This window comes from Stereum hirsutum (assembly GCF_000264905.1).
Source record: "Stereum hirsutum FP-91666 SS1 unplaced genomic scaffold STEHIscaffold_15, whole genome shotgun sequence".
Classification (NCBI taxonomy): Eukaryota; Fungi; Basidiomycota; class Agaricomycetes; order Russulales; family Stereaceae; genus Stereum; species Stereum hirsutum.
The window spans coordinates 966,736-982,440 of record NW_006763145.1 but is presented as its reverse complement, the minus strand read 5'-3'; the positions used below and the strand labels follow the sequence as shown (position 1 = coordinate 982,440).

The window sequence follows — 15,705 nt, the reverse complement described above, 5'->3', positions numbered from 1 at the left end:
CCCAAAGAGTGTGGGTGAAAATAACCCTCAGAGCTGCCGGACGCTGGTCTAGGTCATACATATACTAAACAGCATAGTCTGCATCTACCTCGTCTTCCCTAAAACAGTACACACATCACATCGCCACCTCTTCTACCACAACATATCGTACCCACGACGTCACATCTAATCCTCCCCACCGCCAGCCGCCAACGCCCCCAAATCCCTCAAAATAAACACCGCCTCCTCCACCCTCGCTTCCAACACCGTCAATTTCTCCCTCTTATCCTCCCACTCCCTCAACACATCTCTCTCATTCCTCGTCAACAGCCCCTCGTCCTGGCTCACGTCTTTTCGTTCCCGTTTCGCGAGGACGGCTTTGACGAGCGGCTCTTCGGACTCGGCGAGTTTGCGGAGAGATATGTTGTAGAGCGTTTTGTAGAGGTTGAGGAGGAGAACGGAGTATGCTTTTTGTTGGTCGACGTACCTAGATTCGTGATGCAAGTCAATTGTGAGTAAGATTAAAGCGTTGGTAAGCGTGGTCAGGCGAAAAAAAGAGGATAAGGATAAGAGGCATACCAGAGGTAGAAAGTCCGCGTTGGATTCCGGTCGGCGCTTTTCGGCACTTCTTGGATGCTGATCAATGATTCCGCAGACATAGCGGACAGAAGTGGTCTACAATCCTTCGGAGCCATCATCGCCACCTTCGAGATCTACGAACATTTCGAATCGTCAGTTTCGGACTAGAACGTTCCCGCCGGGGTTGAACGCACCTGTTTCTCATCCACCTTCCCCGTATCCATCAAAAGCCTCAACACCCTCACCCCATCCTCTCCATGCCTCTCCCTCGTCACAGCCTCCAACACGCGCCTCCTCAACCTCTTCCCGACCGTCTCAAACTCGACGAAGAGTTTCGATCCGCTGAAGCTCACGAAAGACGCCGCTCGGCCTGCCGCGGTGGGGTTATCGGCGAAGGAGAGCATGCCGAGGAAGTTTTGGAGGAGTGTTATTGTTTTTTTGGAGGATGAGGACGAGGAGGTGGATTTCGAGGAGGTGATGAGGGTGGATGACAGCGTGGAGACGTCTTCGTCGGAGAGATGCATGGCGATGGTGGCTACGGTGGTTGAATCTGCGGGGTATGAAGAGAAGAGAGTTGTTAGGGATGCAGGTGAATGGGTGAGGTGGGAGGATGGAGGGTTCACAGACCTGAACGAACGTCGGCAACAGACTTTTGTTTAGATTCTGTTGCTTTTAGGGCGGCACGCATGACCAGCGCCGCGCCGTCATTGAAACGTTCTCGTGCAGCCGACTCGATGAGCTATTTCACAGAAGGACCCATCGGTGTGAGTGAGAGTAAATAAAGAAGGTCGTAAGTATGTACCTTATTTCGAATGTGAATGTTGAACTTCTGAGCGTTCACTCGGAAGAAGACATCGTCCTGCATCGGTCTCGAGATCAGCGTCGGGCGACAACAAAGATATGTGGTGTGTTACTTACATCGACTACCTCTTCCTCGACCGCTTGTCGCTACAGCTTGTCAATACACGCGCAGGCTCAAAACATGGAAATCAAACACCCACTTTGGACGATTTTCTGCCGCCCTGCTCTCTCGCTTTCCGTTTCTAGACCACCATCAAAGATATCAGCACTTTATCGACCTACCTAATACGGTGAACTCACAAGCCCAATCTTCTCAGCATCCTCCTCTTCCCGCTTCAGCCTCGAATCGGCCACTTCCTTCGCTTCTCGTAGCTGCTTTGCTGTCGGGTATCCCACTACTTTGGCCTTCTCTTCCGCGAAATATTTGAGGCGCGTGTCTGTTGTGGACTGATGCGATAGAGCTGTGGCAGGTTTAAGATATGAAGATGAGACGAGCGTGAAGAGTGCTTGGGTGTATTTTGCGGACTCTATGTGAAGGGCGAGGTCAGCAACACAGTTTGTGCTCTGGGCCACACCGGTGCCACATTTGACGGTCCAAGCACAAAGGCACAATGCGACGCACCTTTAGCATCGAGGAAGATGGGCATTTGAGAAATGATATCTGGTGGACGAAGCTTTCCATGATCCAGTATCAGTTGTACAATATCCGCAGCCTGTTCAAACAGCAAAAAGATGTCTGTTTACCATCATGAACGAATAACGCACGAGCGAACGTGAACACACACCGCCTTCCCGAATAACTGCTCCGCCAACCACACGTATCTCCCATATCGTAGTCTCGTCAGGCAGTCCTCTACGTTCACTTCGAATACTTCCCCGTCGTCGTCGGACTGTGCATGCCAGAGAAGATTGTGTTGGACGAGGACGAGAATGGAGGCGCGGACGGTGCGCGGTTTCAAGGAGCTGAAGCGGACGAGATGGGGGAATGATAGTCGACCACGGGTGAGGAGAGTGGACGCCACTTTCTATTGAAATCGACGTTGTGATTTTATCCTACAAAATAGTAAAGGCCCACTCACTGATGTTAGTGGCCCAAAGTGGGTGTGGATTATTTGCACGCACAAGCGCGCGGTGTCCTCGTCGGCCATGTTTGTGACGGTTCGTATACAGAACAATTATATATGGAGTCTTCGATAGAGACAAAGAGCCGATGTTATGAGCAGTACATGCCAATGTAGAAAACCTTGAAAAGATGGAAACAGAGAAGCAGGCTGAACCAATAATCGCGAGTCAATTCGGTTGAAATGACCTTACGTAACTGAACTAAACCCCGGACCTGAAGCTCACTACAAATGGCTACAAATAATTTGTAGTGCACTACCATCACTTTCCTTACACCTTTCGTGACCGTTACTCTCGGAGTCAGAACGCGTCCTCCTTATCTCGGGTTCGATAGAATCTCTCTCTTGAACTCGAACCACCATGCGCGGACGCGAGCTCGACGTCGAGGTCGGCGATGAGTATAAGGAGGAGCAGCAAGCTCTCCTGCCAGAGTCTTCCAGAGACATTGAACCAGCCGCACGCCTCGAGCCTTCACCTCGTCGTAACTTCTCGGTCACTCAGCTTATCCTGGCATTTGTAGCTGGCGGCATTGCTTGTCTTGGAATCCAACTTGCAATTATTGGGCCGTCTTGTCTGTCGTCTAATTCGTACGGCCTCGAGGAGGATGTTCTCAACGCGCTCGCGCCTCCTTACGTCGGTTCAACCGAAGTCCACAATTGGCCTCCAGCATCTCCAACGAATGCGGACCCTACTCTATTCCCCACCGACGTTGGATACCCAGGTGCGACGCCAACTGGTGCGGAGGCAGCTCTCATCGCCACAGCACCCTCCTATCCCGTCCACACCGGCGCGCCTCAGCTAGTCCTGCCTGTAACATTACACTCGGGCGAGAAATCCACTAGCAAGTCTTTCGACCTCTTCAAGTCCTGGGGCAACCTCTCGCCATGGTACAGTGTACCCAGAGGGACGTTTGGGATTGATTCGGGTCCGGAGGCACCGGAGCAGTGTACGGTCACTGGACTGCACTTCTTGCATCGTCATGGGGCGAGGTATCCGACCCAGTGGGGTGCGTGTATTTAATTCTGGCTGAGTAGACGCTTTGACTGATAGCGAACGTTCTTTTCTTAGCCTCTTATGGTGGTCCTGCCGCTTTCGCTGGACGCTTGAATCACAACGCCGAGAACTGGACAGCCAAAGGAGACTTGGACTTCCTCAACGAATGGTATGGAGCCTGCGTACACTAGATTATGTTACCATCTACTCACGAATCAACTTAGGACATACAAGCTGGGAGAAGAAGGTATGCATCTGGCATTGCATTATTGAATGTTACGCGCCCGTCTCATCCCTCTTAGTTTTAACGCCGTTTGGTAGACAGCAGCTTTGTGAGTTATGCGCCATAATATCCGCTACTAGAACGTCAGTACTGACGGTGCTACAGACGACCTCGGGATTTCTATGCGCCTGAAATACGGATTTCTGCTCGAGGTTTGACTGTTAATGCTCACTATTTTGGTCCCTCGCTGACCTTCCGGCGCCACCGCCACTCCAACAGAACTTCACCGACTCCCTCCCCGTCTTCCGCACAGAGTCCCAAGACCGCATGCTCAAATCCGCTCTCAACTTCGCCGCCGGATTCTTCGGCATCCCGTACGAGGACAAATACCTGCAGAGCATCACCATCGAGGAGAGCGGCTACAACAACACGCTCTCGCCGTACATGACCTGTCCCAATTCGCGCGACAGGTCGAAGTCTGACCGTGGAACTGCTTTCGTCAAGGAATGGGCCGAGATTTATTTGAAGGATGCGAGGGAGAGGTTGCAGGTTGAGCTTGACGGATTTGATTTGAAGATTGAGGATGTGTATACGATGCAGCAGATGTGTGCTTATGAGGTAAATTCGATTGCGAAAGGCGTGCTGTCGGTGTGGCGCGATGTGCTGAATCTGACACTCGGTTTACGAAATGGCGATAGACCGTCGCTATCGGGTACTCCAAGTTCTGCGAACTGTTCACGCAGGAAGAATGGGAAGGATTTGACTACTCGTGAGTTGATGACCATTTGTTCGACGTTTTGAACCAAATTGACGGGGAGTGCTCTTTCGCTTTTGACAGCCTCGATATCTACTTCTGGTGAGTTATTTCGATTAATATTTGGGTTTCGTTGCTCTGATCCTATCGTTCATATGGCAAGGTATGACTCTGCCTTTGGCTCGCCAGTCTCCCGTGTACAAGGCATAGGCTACATCCAAGAGATGGTCGCCCGTCTTACCCAAACGCCGATAGCGACCCACAACTCCTCGACCAACGCCACCCTCGATGACGACCCTATCACCTTCCCCCTCAACCATAATCTATACGTTGACGCGACGCACGAGGTTGTCGTCCTCAACAGTGCGTTTCGACTCACTTTTACTCCATCTATCCACCGTACTTGGAAAGACACTGACTCGTGTTTTCGAATAGTCATCACGGCTTTGAATCTTTCATCTTTCGCTGCGGCGGGTCCTTTACCGAGCGATCATATCCCATCGTACAGAACATTCCGCTCGTCCCAACTCTCGCCCTTCTCCACCAACATCCAATTTCAACGTGCGTAATCACTCCCTTCTCCGTCCCATACTTCTCCTCCGAAAAGTCAATACTAACCTCAACCACCACGAAATCTTTTCCCTTGCTTATCCACAGTGCTCTCCTGCGAAACCTCTCCCGATCCTCAAATCCGCGTCATCATCAACGACGCCGTCGCCCCTCTCACCGGCATCGCCGGCTGCCCGGAGGACAAACACGGCATGTGTCCCATCCCGACGTTCGTCGAGTCTCAGAAGAAGATCATACAGAACACGGACTGGGAATGGGCTTGTCGTGGGGATTGGAGTGTCCCGGGTGGGAAGGAGTGGAGTACGGTTACGGGAGATCCACCCGGTGTGGTTTGGTAAGTAGGTTTGGGTGAGCTTGAGACTTGGAGGGGACTGCGAGACAATTGAGGCGACTTGGATACACGCGTGCGATGGTGGCACACGGTTACAGGGACTACGAGGTTGTGGGACAATCTACGAGTTCGGGCGCCTCTGTCTAATCGGATGGATAGATTTCTTGCTGTGTCATATTCTTCACTCATCGACACACAATCATTGCATTTTTCACTTTGACTCTGTCATGTCACACTCTCTGACCTACGCAAATTCACTGTGTCCACATTCTCATATGAAGCTTTTGCCCAAATCATCGGCTCCCTTTCCCTTCTGCAGCCACAAACTCTGGCAGTCAAATTACCAGAGGACACAGTTACTAACAACTACATTCCGAGCTGTTCAGCCTTATAGATCCCCGGTCGGTATCATACCCAAGTCCCTCACGGCTTCTCCACATCACCTCGTTTCGTAAACATCCACCAACCCGCGAGCGGTTTCACAATATCTCTCACTCCCGCCGTGCTCAGCTCTGCGTCTCCGCTCGATTGGACTTCACTTCCAACCAGGCCCGCGACAATCATACTCTTGAGCTCTACCCCGTTGTCGTCCAATTTGACGTCCACTACATATCCCGTATCGTGAGCGGCGACGCCGTGGCTAGGAAGAGAGGTGGATGTAAGCTCACCTTCGGCGTAGCTGACTGGTATGTCATCGGTGTCTATACTGTGATAGGTCGTACCGTCCAACGTCAATGTCTCAAGCGGTTCCCCGAAACGTGGCGCACGATTTGCGACCTTGAACGCCGACCAGAACTCTTCAGCAGAAAGGGTTTCCGGACGAGGAACCTCGGAAACCTCCTATCAGTTCAGTCAGTCCATCTACCCAGCAGTAGTCCGAAGCACACGCGTACCTTGTGTAAAGGACTTCCAAGCCACTTCCCCTCGTCACTAAATGCACAAAACGCGGTGATCCAGCCAGTCAAGTAAGTCGGCCCACTCCCGCCACCCTCATAATGTGCCACCCGCTGCCAAAAATCGATGTTCGCAGCGCCGTCTGGCTCGTCGAATGCACACACGAAGCGGTCCAAGACTGGACCAAGCAGGTGATACCAGGCCACGCATTCCACACCGTAAGTCTTCAGTTTCTCGATTTTACTCCTCAATTCCTCCCAGTCCTCCTTCGTCCCTTCGAGCGTCACTCGAGGGATACCGCACATAAGCATCATCCCGTACGAGAAGTACGCCTTCATGGTCGCCATCATCAACATGCAGCTTACAGTCTTGTCATTGAGAGTGGTGGTAGTGAAGGAGGGAATGATCCAGTCGGTCAGACTCTTGTCGACGACCGCGTCGGACATCAAGTCGACCATCTGACGCGAAAGCGAGCCGAAGTCGACGCTATACCGATTCCCTTGAGCTACGACGGTAAGTTCACGTTGGCCTTCGTGTGCGACGAATACGGAACGAAGTTGTTCGGCATTTGCGTTAACGAAGGCATTGAATTGGCTACGTTCCAGAGATATTATTGTTTCAGAGAGTGTCTTGAGACTATGTTATTAGGAAGAGAGACGTACGATAGGATCGCAAGCCAAACATCATCAGGACGAATGACGAGGGCGTAATGTTGGTTGTAAGCCAGGACCACTGTATCGACGAAACCATTCTTCTTTGGGGATACGTTGCTCGATGTAGATTCCGCACCCCCAAACGAGGACTGCAACATCTCATCGACCTTTTCCCATTGCGATGGACATGCTTGCTTCAGGATTTCGTTCGGAGAGAGTTCTCCTCCCGTGAGACGGACTGGGTTTGCTTGGTGCGTGGCTGGTGCAAATGAGACGGGCATGGGGAAAGAAGTCTTTGGCGGCTAGAAAAGAGCAACTACCGAGTTATATAGCACATCTCGATAGTTGCCAAGGCTGTGAATTCCCAAGCCCGAGTTTGACAGTTCAGCTCCACTTGGCTCCGATGAGTTGACTCGCGCAGGTATGCACTATGCACTGGCGAGGCAGGAAGAATCGATGGACAGACCGTTTTCTCGAAGACAGACGGAATGGAAGGCGCAGTTCAGCATGTTACTGTAAAGGTCCCTAGGGAGTGGTACTCTGGTGAAGGCCCGAGTTGTGTGAAGGTGGGGGGTCGAAATCTTGTTTTTATTGCGGCAATTACCGGTGAACGTGGTTCGCCGCTAGTATCAGTGCCCAACCAATGGTCGGAGTGAAAGACCGTCAGCCCATGGAATAATCCTCAAGTTATGCTGTGAAGTGTAATAATTAATTATGTGGGGAAGCTATCATACGGGAAGCAAACAACAAGAGATGATATCAGTATCATATACTCAAAAGTCCGATAAATCAGGCAGATCATCGTCCTCCTCCATCCAATCCACCCCACTGAGAGGTCGATACAGCCGAGGGGCTTCTTCACTACCATTAGAATCCGGGAATTCATGTATCTTAGAGGCTGCATCGTCATCCTCACTATCACCTCTGTCCGGCGCCTCACCCTCTACCTGAGGCTCCTCGACCTCCTCATCGACTATCGCAAGCAAGCCTGACCACTTGTGCGAGACTTGCCTTGAAACCATGGTGTATGTCGGCACACCATCCTTCGTCGAAGTATCTCGCTTTACCAAGGCAGAGACCCTCAACCTCCCGTCATCACCGCTTCCCTCTGCACTGTCCGCTTCCTGCTCCTCTTCATCCTCTTGCTGTCCATCTTCCGCTTCAAATCGCCAGAGCGGTCCAATGACGTGAGAGGAAGTCTCCCCGTACTCGCACAGAGCAGTGCCAAAATCTACCTCCTCTTCATCCCATATCTCCTGCATGTCTTCCAAATCTTCGCCCTCCGCCTGGCCGGGAGTGAACGACAGATCCCCGATCTCTCCCTCGCCCTCTTCCTCGCCGTCCGAGACTGTGGTTAAGAGGTCGAGCAGCATGGATTGCATGGCATCGTCGAGAGGTCCGTGATGACAAGGGCCAGGGTGGAAACATCGTGAAGAAGTATTGGTTTCTGGAGCGGGGAGATCCGGCGCCGCCACGTCTAATTCTTCGTATGAAGGATCAGAGGTATCGGCGTCAGCAACCAAGGGATCTTGTAATGGAGCTTGCTCCTGGGCAGTATCTCCGGGTTTCCGTCGTACGAAGGAACTAGAGCGTGTGCGTATCCTAGGAGGGGGCACAGGTTCGACAGGAAAAGTGACGGCGTGAGGGGCTTCTCGATGCGTTAAAGATGTTTCTGTATGAGTAGTTGAGGTGGTACGGAGAAAACTGGATAATTTAATCGGGTACATCAACAAGCGTGATCACTGGTTCGGGATGAGAAAGTGTTACGAACCTAGACTGCGTTCCTTTGATTTCGACCTTCAACTCCGTCTCGCGTAGACCCAAACCATTGTCCAATACGAGTTTGGAATCTGTCTTGGTTGAGATACTGGGGAACGGAATCGTGTTGACTTCTGGGGATGTAGAACGCGCGGGTCCTGTGATATTCGTAGTGTCTGCGGACGAATTAGCGCTAGAGGGGGAACATCAATCAGAGTTGTCTTGACTGAATGGAGCGAACAAGAGTACTTTGGAACGTGCAGACGAAGTGAGAAGTAAGGCAGACCGAGGTACATACGTAGCCTGTTCCTCCGTAAGCTCTTGATCCTGTTTCACCGGAGCTTCCTGACCGCTCGGCTCATCCGACGACGAGGACGACTGGGATGCAGTTGAAGAGGAAGATACATGAGAGACCAAGTTGCCTGTACTATCCTTCCTCATGGCGTGTTTCAACTTCGCTGTGGTGGATGATACGGTGAACACGAACTTCGTGAGCGTATCACCGACGGAAAGCGATGAGCTGAGGTGAGCATCTTGAAACGTCTGGCGAATTTCAGGAGAGAGATATGGCGGCTGCTTCATAGAAGGTATGGTTCCGGAAGTTGGGGCCAGAGATGGCTAAAGGTAAGCGTTATGCGCGAGCAGGAGAGAAAGAAGAAATGAGGAGGCGAGGGTTGGCAATTTATGGAGCCCCACCGGTACCGGAAATAGGTTCGCTAAGAGTCGGAATCCGAGGCAAAACCACAAAAGCAGCCGAAATAAATGAAATCAACGAAAGCGGCGTTCATTAGCGTTTGCGAGCACGTTTTTTGATGCTCCCGGCGGCTTCCTTCGAGTCGGTCTTTGTCCGGCATCGTGTCACCCAGCTTGAGGCCTATAGTGAGTGTATGATATTTCAGCGGTGCGCATTGCTGCTGCGAACGGTTTGCTCGTGATGGTCGAAGGTCAAGAAACGAGCTGTGTTACAAATGGAGATACGGCGAACATGCCGCCCATCGGCAACTACCGCGTCTATTACGCTGTGTGGCCCTTTGGTGGCCCCCAACTTCAGCCCTCAACCATCTCGCACTGACTCTGTGCTCTGGCAATTGTCTGGCAAAGGCCAACTACTGATCAGTTCGCTCCTCGGTATTTCTGAAGGTCTATGTTACAGTATCTCAAGCTCGTTTGACTGAATCTCTATGAAAATATAGTACCAGAGAAGAAAGATTACGCTCACCTTGCTCGTCGACGAGTCAGTGCTTGGTCTTGGCTTGGTCAGTGCTCATGCTGACTCGGAGTGCCTGCAAACAATCTACTAGTATTGTTGAAAAGACAGAACGTCACTACTAAGCTATCTACATCTCCTGCCATGGCGGCCGAGCCTCATGAAGTTTTCGATACCACTCACCAAGTCTATACGGACTACGATGCACATCACCCTCCGAATCATCCAGGAGAAACGTGGACGCGATTCGTTTGCATCTCTGACACGCATTCCAAGACCAAATGGACCTGGAGCATCCCAGATGGCGATGTTCTCATTCATGCAGGGGACCTCTGCCGCGACGGCAACCTGTATGATCTCAAGCTTACTATGGCGTGGTTAAGGAGACTACCTCATCCACATAAAGTGTAGGCGGTATGACCTTGTTATGCAGCAAATCGGCAACTAACGTACTTCATAACTCATCAGGATTATCGCTGGAAATCACGATGTGAGCTCTATCTTCAACATGTTAGTCAAGGCGCTGACTATATTTCTGAAGTTATGTTTGGACAGCACTTGGGCGAAATCGCGGCGCCATCGAGGTGCCACAGGTATATCGCTAGCCGTAAGCTGTCGCGACCAGTACATTACTTCTAGCATCTGACTCCGTTTGAATTATTTACAGGACGTAGAGCAAGCACAGTTGACAGTAACAGACGAAGCCGCCACTGAAGCCGGCATACACTACCTAGAACATGAAGCAGTCTCAATCACTACCTCACAGGATAAGACATGGAAGTTCTACGGCTCGCCAGTGAGCTCTTCAAGTTCACCCTTGTGTTGGCGGCGGTCAGTGCGCTAACGGATTGACCAGGCAGCCCCGCGCTACGCATCTGGTGCCTTCCAGTACCGAACTGCGACAGAAGCAGACCGTCAGTGAACTTAACCCATCCGCAAGGCCACTTCCGAATGAACTGACCATCCTCATCTTTGCACCCCACAGAAATATATAGTCGCATCCCATCGGATACTGAGATCCTTCTCACCCACACACCGCCCTACGGCATCCAGGACGAAACGCTCAAAGGTGTCCACGCCGGATGTCCCCACCTCCGGGCCAAGATGGACGCACTTTCAAGCTGCCGGTTGCATGTTTTCGGACACATTCACGAAGGGCATGGGGTCGATATTAACAGGATAGGACCCGCAAACAGTGCAGAGCAACAAGAGAATGAAGATCGGACTATTCCTCATAGAAATCGGGTGTCAGTGAATGCCGCGATAGCCTGGGGAGGACAACCCATCATCGTGGATTTGATGAATGAACCATCCGAGGATGGGGGATGATGTAGCCATGCGCAGAATGAGATCAGATTCAGACACTCGAACTTAAGAACCGATGACGACAACGACGACATTACTACACGCGGAAATTCAAGGAAGATACTGCACTTCAACTGAGAGAGATACAAGAACAGGACGCCGCAGGACGCAGATAGACAAACGGAAGAACTATACACGCACTCAACCGCACAGATACGAGGAGTGCAGACACCATGCACGACGAAAGCAAGGCTCAACGTTCAACGCCTACCCTTGCCGTTAGCCGCCTTGCCGTTTGCCTTGGATTTACCTTTGGCAGGAGCCTTCTTCTTCGGCCGGTCGTCTGAATCGTCAGAGTCGTGACCGATACCAGCCTCGGTGCGCTTCTTGTCCGCTATAAAGGAGAAAGATAACGTTTAGTTGTGAACGAATGCAAGGTGAATAACAAAGCACTTACACTTCGCGGCTTTCTTCTCTAGCGTGTCCCAATCATCACCTGCAAGCAAAAATCAGTCAGGAATAAAAGCATAAGCAGGAGCGAAACCAAGAAAACGAACCCTCGCTCTCATCGTCGTCGTCGAAGTCAGATCCACTGGCGTCCTCACTGGCATCCGAGTCGTCAAAGTCGCTCCCTGCGTCCGAGCTCTCCTCACTTTCGGACTCGACATCCCCAGCCTCGAAGACCGACTCTTCATCGGAATCATCCTCTTCGTCGCTCTGTAAAAGGACCGTCGAGTCAGTTAGATGTTAGGGGTATGTGAGGCGATGACTTACATCGGCTGCACCAGTTCCCCGAAGAATGTGCCAGCCACCAGTTTGGAAGAAATCGTAAGGACTGTCGTTGATAGTTTTCATAATAGGTCCCCAGTTCAAGTTAACGGGGCCCTCCGCCATCGGAATATCCACTGAACTATAAACCCAATGAGTCCGAGCACCACGTCGGTAATATATACACAGCGTGACGACTTACTCCAGCCAGTTCTTGACATCGTCCAGCTGCGAGCTCGGAATCGAGTTGATATGCAGCGGTGGCTTGGTGAAGTCCTTGAAGACGAACACAACATCAAATTGCTTCAGACCGAATTGGACACGTTCGAGTGACGCAATCTCGATATCGGATAACGTGACGACAAGGAAAGGAGGATCCGAAAGGTGAACTAAGCATTCTGTCGTGGGTTGAAGGCGGACGTTGGTGCGGAAGGGTACACCCTCGAACGATAACTCCCGGAAGGGGATGTCAGGTTCGAGTGTGTCGCCAGTCTAGGCCGTTGAGAAAAATGTTAGTGAAGTGGTAGAACGAAACGAAGGACAGGTGTCGAAACCTACCGATGACGTGGACGCTTCGGCGATTTTCTCAGAGAAGGCTTTGAACTCCTTGTTCATCATCTGTCTGCGTTTGCGCTCCTGCTGCTCCATCTCAATTTCGTCCTCGTCACCATATCTGTATTTGCGTTTCCGGTTCCCCGTCTCATCGAACTGGACATCGGAGGCTTCGCGGAAGAATTGGACATCCTAGAGCAGACGGAATGAGTAGGGTTCTTGTCTCAAGATAGAGCGATGATAACATACGTGAGCTTTCTTCTTTCCAATCATGATAGGCGATTTCAGATGAATATGGAGAATGACAAGCAGCTCATGGTCGCACGGCTGGAAGAATAGATGCTTTATATTGCTGAAAAGAATATCTGCGACACGAGAAGAGTAAATATCCAGCTGCGAAGACGACAAGAACATAGGTACTCACCGATCTTCTGTGTCCCCATGGGCGATTGATAGCGCAAACCGTTCTGGTGAATCTCAACCTCACCAGGCAACCGTTTTCCGTCCAAGGCCGGCCGTACGAATACTTCTGGCAGCTTATGTGGCCTCCGGCCCTTCACCTCGATCAGCGTGTCTTGTTCGATGACATCCGCAAGCTCCTTCTTCTGTTGTTCCCGCTTGTTCATCTCCTTTTTCAAGTCCGTTATCTGCTTCGTAACGCTGTCGAACCGATGACCATCGCTCGACTTGTACGTGATCGAGCGGATAAAGGTGGCGTCTGGGTCCTCAAAAGGCTACGAATGAGAATAACGTGAAATGATGATGGTTAGAATTCGCTCAAGTGCTCGAACCAAGGACCGCATTACCGTATCTTCCTTCTTCCCGGCGAGTTGACCGGGAGTTTGGAAGTTGACACGAATGAACGTGAACTCGCCCTCCTCGTTCTTGCTGACGTTCTTGATCGTGTTGATGTGAAACGGAACGGCGAATCCATGAATGGGCAAGATGACGGTCTGCGCCTTGCGGTCGACAAATATCTACACTGAGCGTCAGCACTCGTCCAAACACCCATGACGGAAGAAGCCTGTCGCACCCGTAGACTCTCTGTCTCCTTCGGTAACGCAGCCTCGCCCTTGTAACTCTGGAATCTCTTCCACGACTTGCCCTCCTTCCCGCTTGTCCCATCTCCCTCCTCTGAGTACTTCGCGAGTCCATTCGTTTGCAGCTGCTCGTGAAGCTCCCTCTGATGCTCGTGGATCCTCGCTGCGGCCGTTTGCAATACCTCCTGTTGGGCAGCGCTACGCGTCTTATTTCTCAACACTTTTCCTCCGGCGGTCTTGTTCTTCATGGGCGAACTGCCATTGGTGACAGGTTTGGCTGGCGCTTTTTTGGCGGGCTTAGGCTCGTCAGGCTCGCTGAGGAAGAAAAGAGTGTCTTTTGCGGCTTTGACGCCTTCGGTCAAACAGATGGACTTGTCCTGTCCGATCTTGATGGTATCGTTCAGCTGCAGAGCATACCTGCCGATGGATGATTTATGAGCAATCTGCTGACGTCGGAGCCAAACCTGCTTACTTCTTCTTCTCGTGGTCTTCAAGGTCAGAGAACCCAAGAGAGAGGTTGAAGATCATGTTCGTCTTGAGCTGACGACCGTTTTTAGGGCTCAAAAGATAGGCCGAGTCGCGGAACTCGATACCCATCTGCACATAGATGAGTCTAGGTATAGGCGCTGGACCGTAAACATATGCAAACTTACGCCAAAACCAAGATTCTTGACGAAGTGCTTCTCGAGCTCAGGTTTCTGCTTCTTGATGTAGGAAAGAGCGTGATGGTAGATGTCCCGAATGACTGCCCCGTCCTTCATCTTCGAAAGCAGGTCCGTTTGAAGATTCAGCAATAGATGGTAGATAGATTCTTGTTCCTGAAGCCGAAGGTTCAGCAACAAAATCCGTCCACGCAGAACCTGTATACGCACCTTATCGGGATCGACGATAAGTGTCCGACCAACATTTGCACAGTAGGCTTTGTGACGCATTCCAACGGACACCAAAAAGACGCCTTTGTGCGACATGTTGTCTTCCGAGGATTCTGCTGTGGTTTTCAGGTCGTAGCCCGATTTTGTAGCTCGTGATTGAATGATTGGGGAATAACAGAATTCTGTGGATTGCCAGTCCACCTACCGCGGATATGAACTGAAATTCTAGTACCAAGGAGAGAAAGACTTACCTCGTTTAGTCCACGTCCCTTGCTCCACACCTTCATATCCGGCCCCTTCGCGTTGTCTCCTTCGCCATACCCTAACCGAGCCTCGATCTGCGAAGCGAACTGTTCGTGCGTAATCTTGGTCTCACGGTCCAAGATTTGCTCGAGTTTGAGGGCAATGTGATGCGTAAGTAAGGTGGATGTGAGGCTCGCAGCTATCCGCGTCGCTTTCTTGAAGTCAAGGTCGGGTTACTCCTGCGTCGGAAACACTAAACAAAAGAGAACTCACCAATTCTTCTTCGTCCTTGACCGCCATCACTGAGGAGACCGAAGGTGTGGCGTCGTTCACCTCCGGCTTCTTTGCCGACGCGTTAAGGGCCTTATTCCACTCATCCACGAGCTTTCCAGTCGGCGTCTCCTTGATGATGGTCCCGACACGAGAATGTGATGTGTATTCGGCCAAAAATCTGGGCATAGCATCATTCGTGGGCTCCTTTGCTTTGGCCTGAGCAAAGATCTCCACGGGAATGAACGTTTTATGCTTCGTGAGCTGGTCGAGGATGCGTGCTATAAAGACAATGTGAGGATGGCCACGCTGGTCGAGAACAAGCCTCACGCACCTTTCGACGCCGAGCACAGGATCGAGAGCTTTTCCTTAGAGAAAAGCAAGAAAGTGGCTGGGAATTCATACCCTAAGAGCCATGTCTGTATATGGAAACCATCTCCGAGTCAACTAACAGCGCCATGCATCAGCCTTCCCGAAAGCACGCACCTGGAACGCCGCCCCCTTTTTCACAGGCTCATCCTCTCCGGCAGGGTCACCAGCAGCAACAAAGATGCCATCCACGTCAGCTATCGAGCTATAGTCATCGTTCTTTCCGGCCCTCTGCAACTTTATCTCGTCAGTCTTTGCTGCTAATGGGTAAACATAGAGGACTCAACGCACTGTCCAGGACTCAATTAGATGCTTGAGTCGTGAGTTAAAGAGTTCCGCGTTGAGCTGCACTTTTGCCTGCTCAGCCATGAGTAGGTCGTAAAGGAGAAGAGGAAGGGAAGCTGGTGGTGGTAAAGAAGGAG

The 15,705-nt window shown here is 51.4% G+C and overlaps 6 protein-coding genes across 6 annotated transcripts; 2 read left to right on the top strand and 4 right to left on the bottom strand.

The window, feature by feature from the left end:
* Positions 1-58: 58 nt before the first annotated feature.
* On the bottom strand, positions 59-2,523 carry STEHIDRAFT_171381 (uncharacterized protein). The gene is made up of 11 exons (XM_007308537.1): positions 2,439-2,523; positions 2,145-2,384; positions 1,982-2,072; positions 1,660-1,886; positions 1,560-1,601; positions 1,477-1,506; positions 1,361-1,417; positions 1,186-1,297; positions 753-1,108; positions 559-692; positions 59-466 (listed from the first exon to the last, which is right to left on the bottom strand). Exons 1-11 carry the CDS (start codon positions 2,505-2,507, stop codon positions 166-168), a joined length of 1,659 nt encoding a protein of 552 aa, XP_007308599.1. The 5' UTR covers positions 2,508-2,523; the 3' UTR covers positions 59-165.
* Positions 2,524-2,746: 223 nt separating this feature from the next.
* Positions 2,747-5,640, top strand: STEHIDRAFT_124581 (phosphoglycerate mutase-like protein). Its single transcript, XM_007308536.1, has 11 exons — positions 2,747-3,487; positions 3,550-3,643; positions 3,699-3,721; positions 3,777-3,806; positions 3,863-3,909; positions 3,977-4,315; positions 4,396-4,466; positions 4,536-4,553; positions 4,615-4,814; positions 4,887-5,012; positions 5,109-5,640. Exons 1-11 carry the CDS (start codon positions 2,842-2,844, stop codon positions 5,357-5,359), a joined length of 1,845 nt encoding a protein of 614 aa, XP_007308598.1. The 5' UTR covers positions 2,747-2,841; the 3' UTR covers positions 5,360-5,640.
* A 114-nt stretch (positions 5,641-5,754) lies between these two features.
* Positions 5,755-7,180, bottom strand: STEHIDRAFT_171379 (uncharacterized protein; the record flags this gene model as incomplete). The annotated part of the gene is made up of 4 exons (XM_007308535.1): positions 5,755-5,957; positions 6,021-6,192; positions 6,246-6,840; positions 6,909-7,180. 4 exons carry the CDS (start codon positions 7,178-7,180, stop codon positions 5,776-5,778), a joined length of 1,221 nt encoding a protein of 406 aa, XP_007308597.1. The 3' UTR covers positions 5,755-5,775.
* A 420-nt stretch (positions 7,181-7,600) lies between these two features.
* On the bottom strand, positions 7,601-9,295 carry STEHIDRAFT_171378 (uncharacterized protein). Its single transcript, XM_007308534.1, has 3 exons — positions 8,956-9,295; positions 8,671-8,850; positions 7,601-8,603 (listed from the first exon to the last, which is right to left on the bottom strand). The coding sequence occupies exons 1-3, from the start codon at positions 9,237-9,239 to the stop codon at positions 7,673-7,675; spliced, it is 1,395 nt and encodes a 464-aa protein (XP_007308596.1). The 5' UTR covers positions 9,240-9,295; the 3' UTR covers positions 7,601-7,672.
* Positions 9,296-10,077: 782 nt separating this feature from the next.
* On the top strand, positions 10,078-11,049 carry STEHIDRAFT_31852 (Metallo-dependent phosphatase; the record flags this gene model as incomplete). Its single annotated transcript, XM_007308238.1, has 6 exons — positions 10,078-10,271; positions 10,333-10,354; positions 10,406-10,471; positions 10,541-10,660; positions 10,721-10,778; positions 10,850-11,049. Coding segments are annotated over 6 exons (660 nt in total), but the record flags the coding sequence as incomplete, so codon positions are not given.
* A 72-nt stretch (positions 11,050-11,121) lies between these two features.
* On the bottom strand, positions 11,122-15,686 carry STEHIDRAFT_171377 (FACT complex subunit SPT16). Its single transcript, XM_007308533.1, has 18 exons — positions 15,575-15,686; positions 15,401-15,514; positions 15,249-15,333; positions 14,918-15,195; positions 14,653-14,859; positions 14,402-14,602; positions 14,183-14,347; positions 14,002-14,126; positions 13,523-13,946; positions 13,296-13,466; positions 12,914-13,223; positions 12,739-12,854; positions 12,496-12,681; positions 12,140-12,429; positions 11,944-12,079; positions 11,727-11,886; positions 11,627-11,665; positions 11,122-11,563 (listed from the first exon to the last, which is right to left on the bottom strand). The coding sequence occupies exons 1-18, from the start codon at positions 15,650-15,652 to the stop codon at positions 11,430-11,432; spliced, it is 3,219 nt and encodes a 1,072-aa protein (XP_007308595.1). The 5' UTR covers positions 15,653-15,686; the 3' UTR covers positions 11,122-11,429.
* Positions 15,687-15,705: the final 19 nt, after the last annotated feature.

What these genes read in the sequence shown, in the direction of transcription:
- STEHIDRAFT_171377 (XM_007308533.1), bottom strand. Translation starts at nt 15,652, where the DNA reads ATGGCTGAGCAGGCAAAAGTGCAGCTCAACGCGGAACTCTTTAACTCA. An exon ending in AGGAGACAGAGAGTCTACGG is followed by an intron (nt 13,467 to 13,522) that starts GTGCGACAGGCT and finishes CGCTCAGTGTAG; the next exon opens with ATATTTGTCGACCGCAAGGC. An exon ending in CCGGGAAGAAGGAAGATACG is followed by an intron (nt 13,224 to 13,295) that starts GTAATGCGGTCC and finishes TCTCATTCGTAG; the next exon opens with CCTTTTGAGGACCCAGACGC.
- STEHIDRAFT_124581 (XM_007308536.1), top strand. Translation starts at nt 2,842, where the DNA reads ATGCGCGGACGCGAGCTCGACGTCGAGGTCGGCGATGAGTATAAGGAG. An exon ending in GTTTGGTAGACAGCAGCTTT is followed by an intron (nt 3,807 to 3,862) that starts GTGAGTTATGCG and finishes ACGGTGCTACAG; the next exon opens with ACGACCTCGGGATTTCTATG. An exon ending in CACCAACATCCAATTTCAAC is followed by an intron (nt 5,013 to 5,108) that starts GTGCGTAATCAC and finishes GCTTATCCACAG; the next exon opens with TGCTCTCCTGCGAAACCTCT.
- STEHIDRAFT_171378 (XM_007308534.1), bottom strand. Translation starts at nt 9,239, where the DNA reads ATGAAGCAGCCGCCATATCTCTCTCCTGAAATTCGCCAGACGTTTCAA. An exon ending in CTTACGGAGGAACAGGCTAC is followed by an intron (nt 8,851 to 8,955) that starts GTATGTACCTCG and finishes TTCCCCCTCTAG; the next exon opens with CGCTAATTCGTCCGCAGACA. An exon ending in ATCAAAGGAACGCAGTCTAG is followed by an intron (nt 8,604 to 8,670) that starts GTTCGTAACACT and finishes TAAATTATCCAG; the next exon opens with TTTTCTCCGTACCACCTCAA.
- STEHIDRAFT_171381 (XM_007308537.1), bottom strand. Translation starts at nt 2,507, where the DNA reads ATGGCCGACGAGGACACCGCGCGCTTGTGCGTGCAAATAATCCACACC. An exon ending in CATCTTCCTCGATGCTAAAG is followed by an intron (nt 1,887 to 1,981) that starts GTGCGTCGCATT and finishes CCCTTCACATAG; the next exon opens with AGTCCGCAAAATACACCCAA. An exon ending in ACATTCACATTCGAAATAAG is followed by an intron (nt 1,298 to 1,360) that starts GTACATACTTAC and finishes TCTGTGAAATAG; the next exon opens with CTCATCGAGTCGGCTGCACG.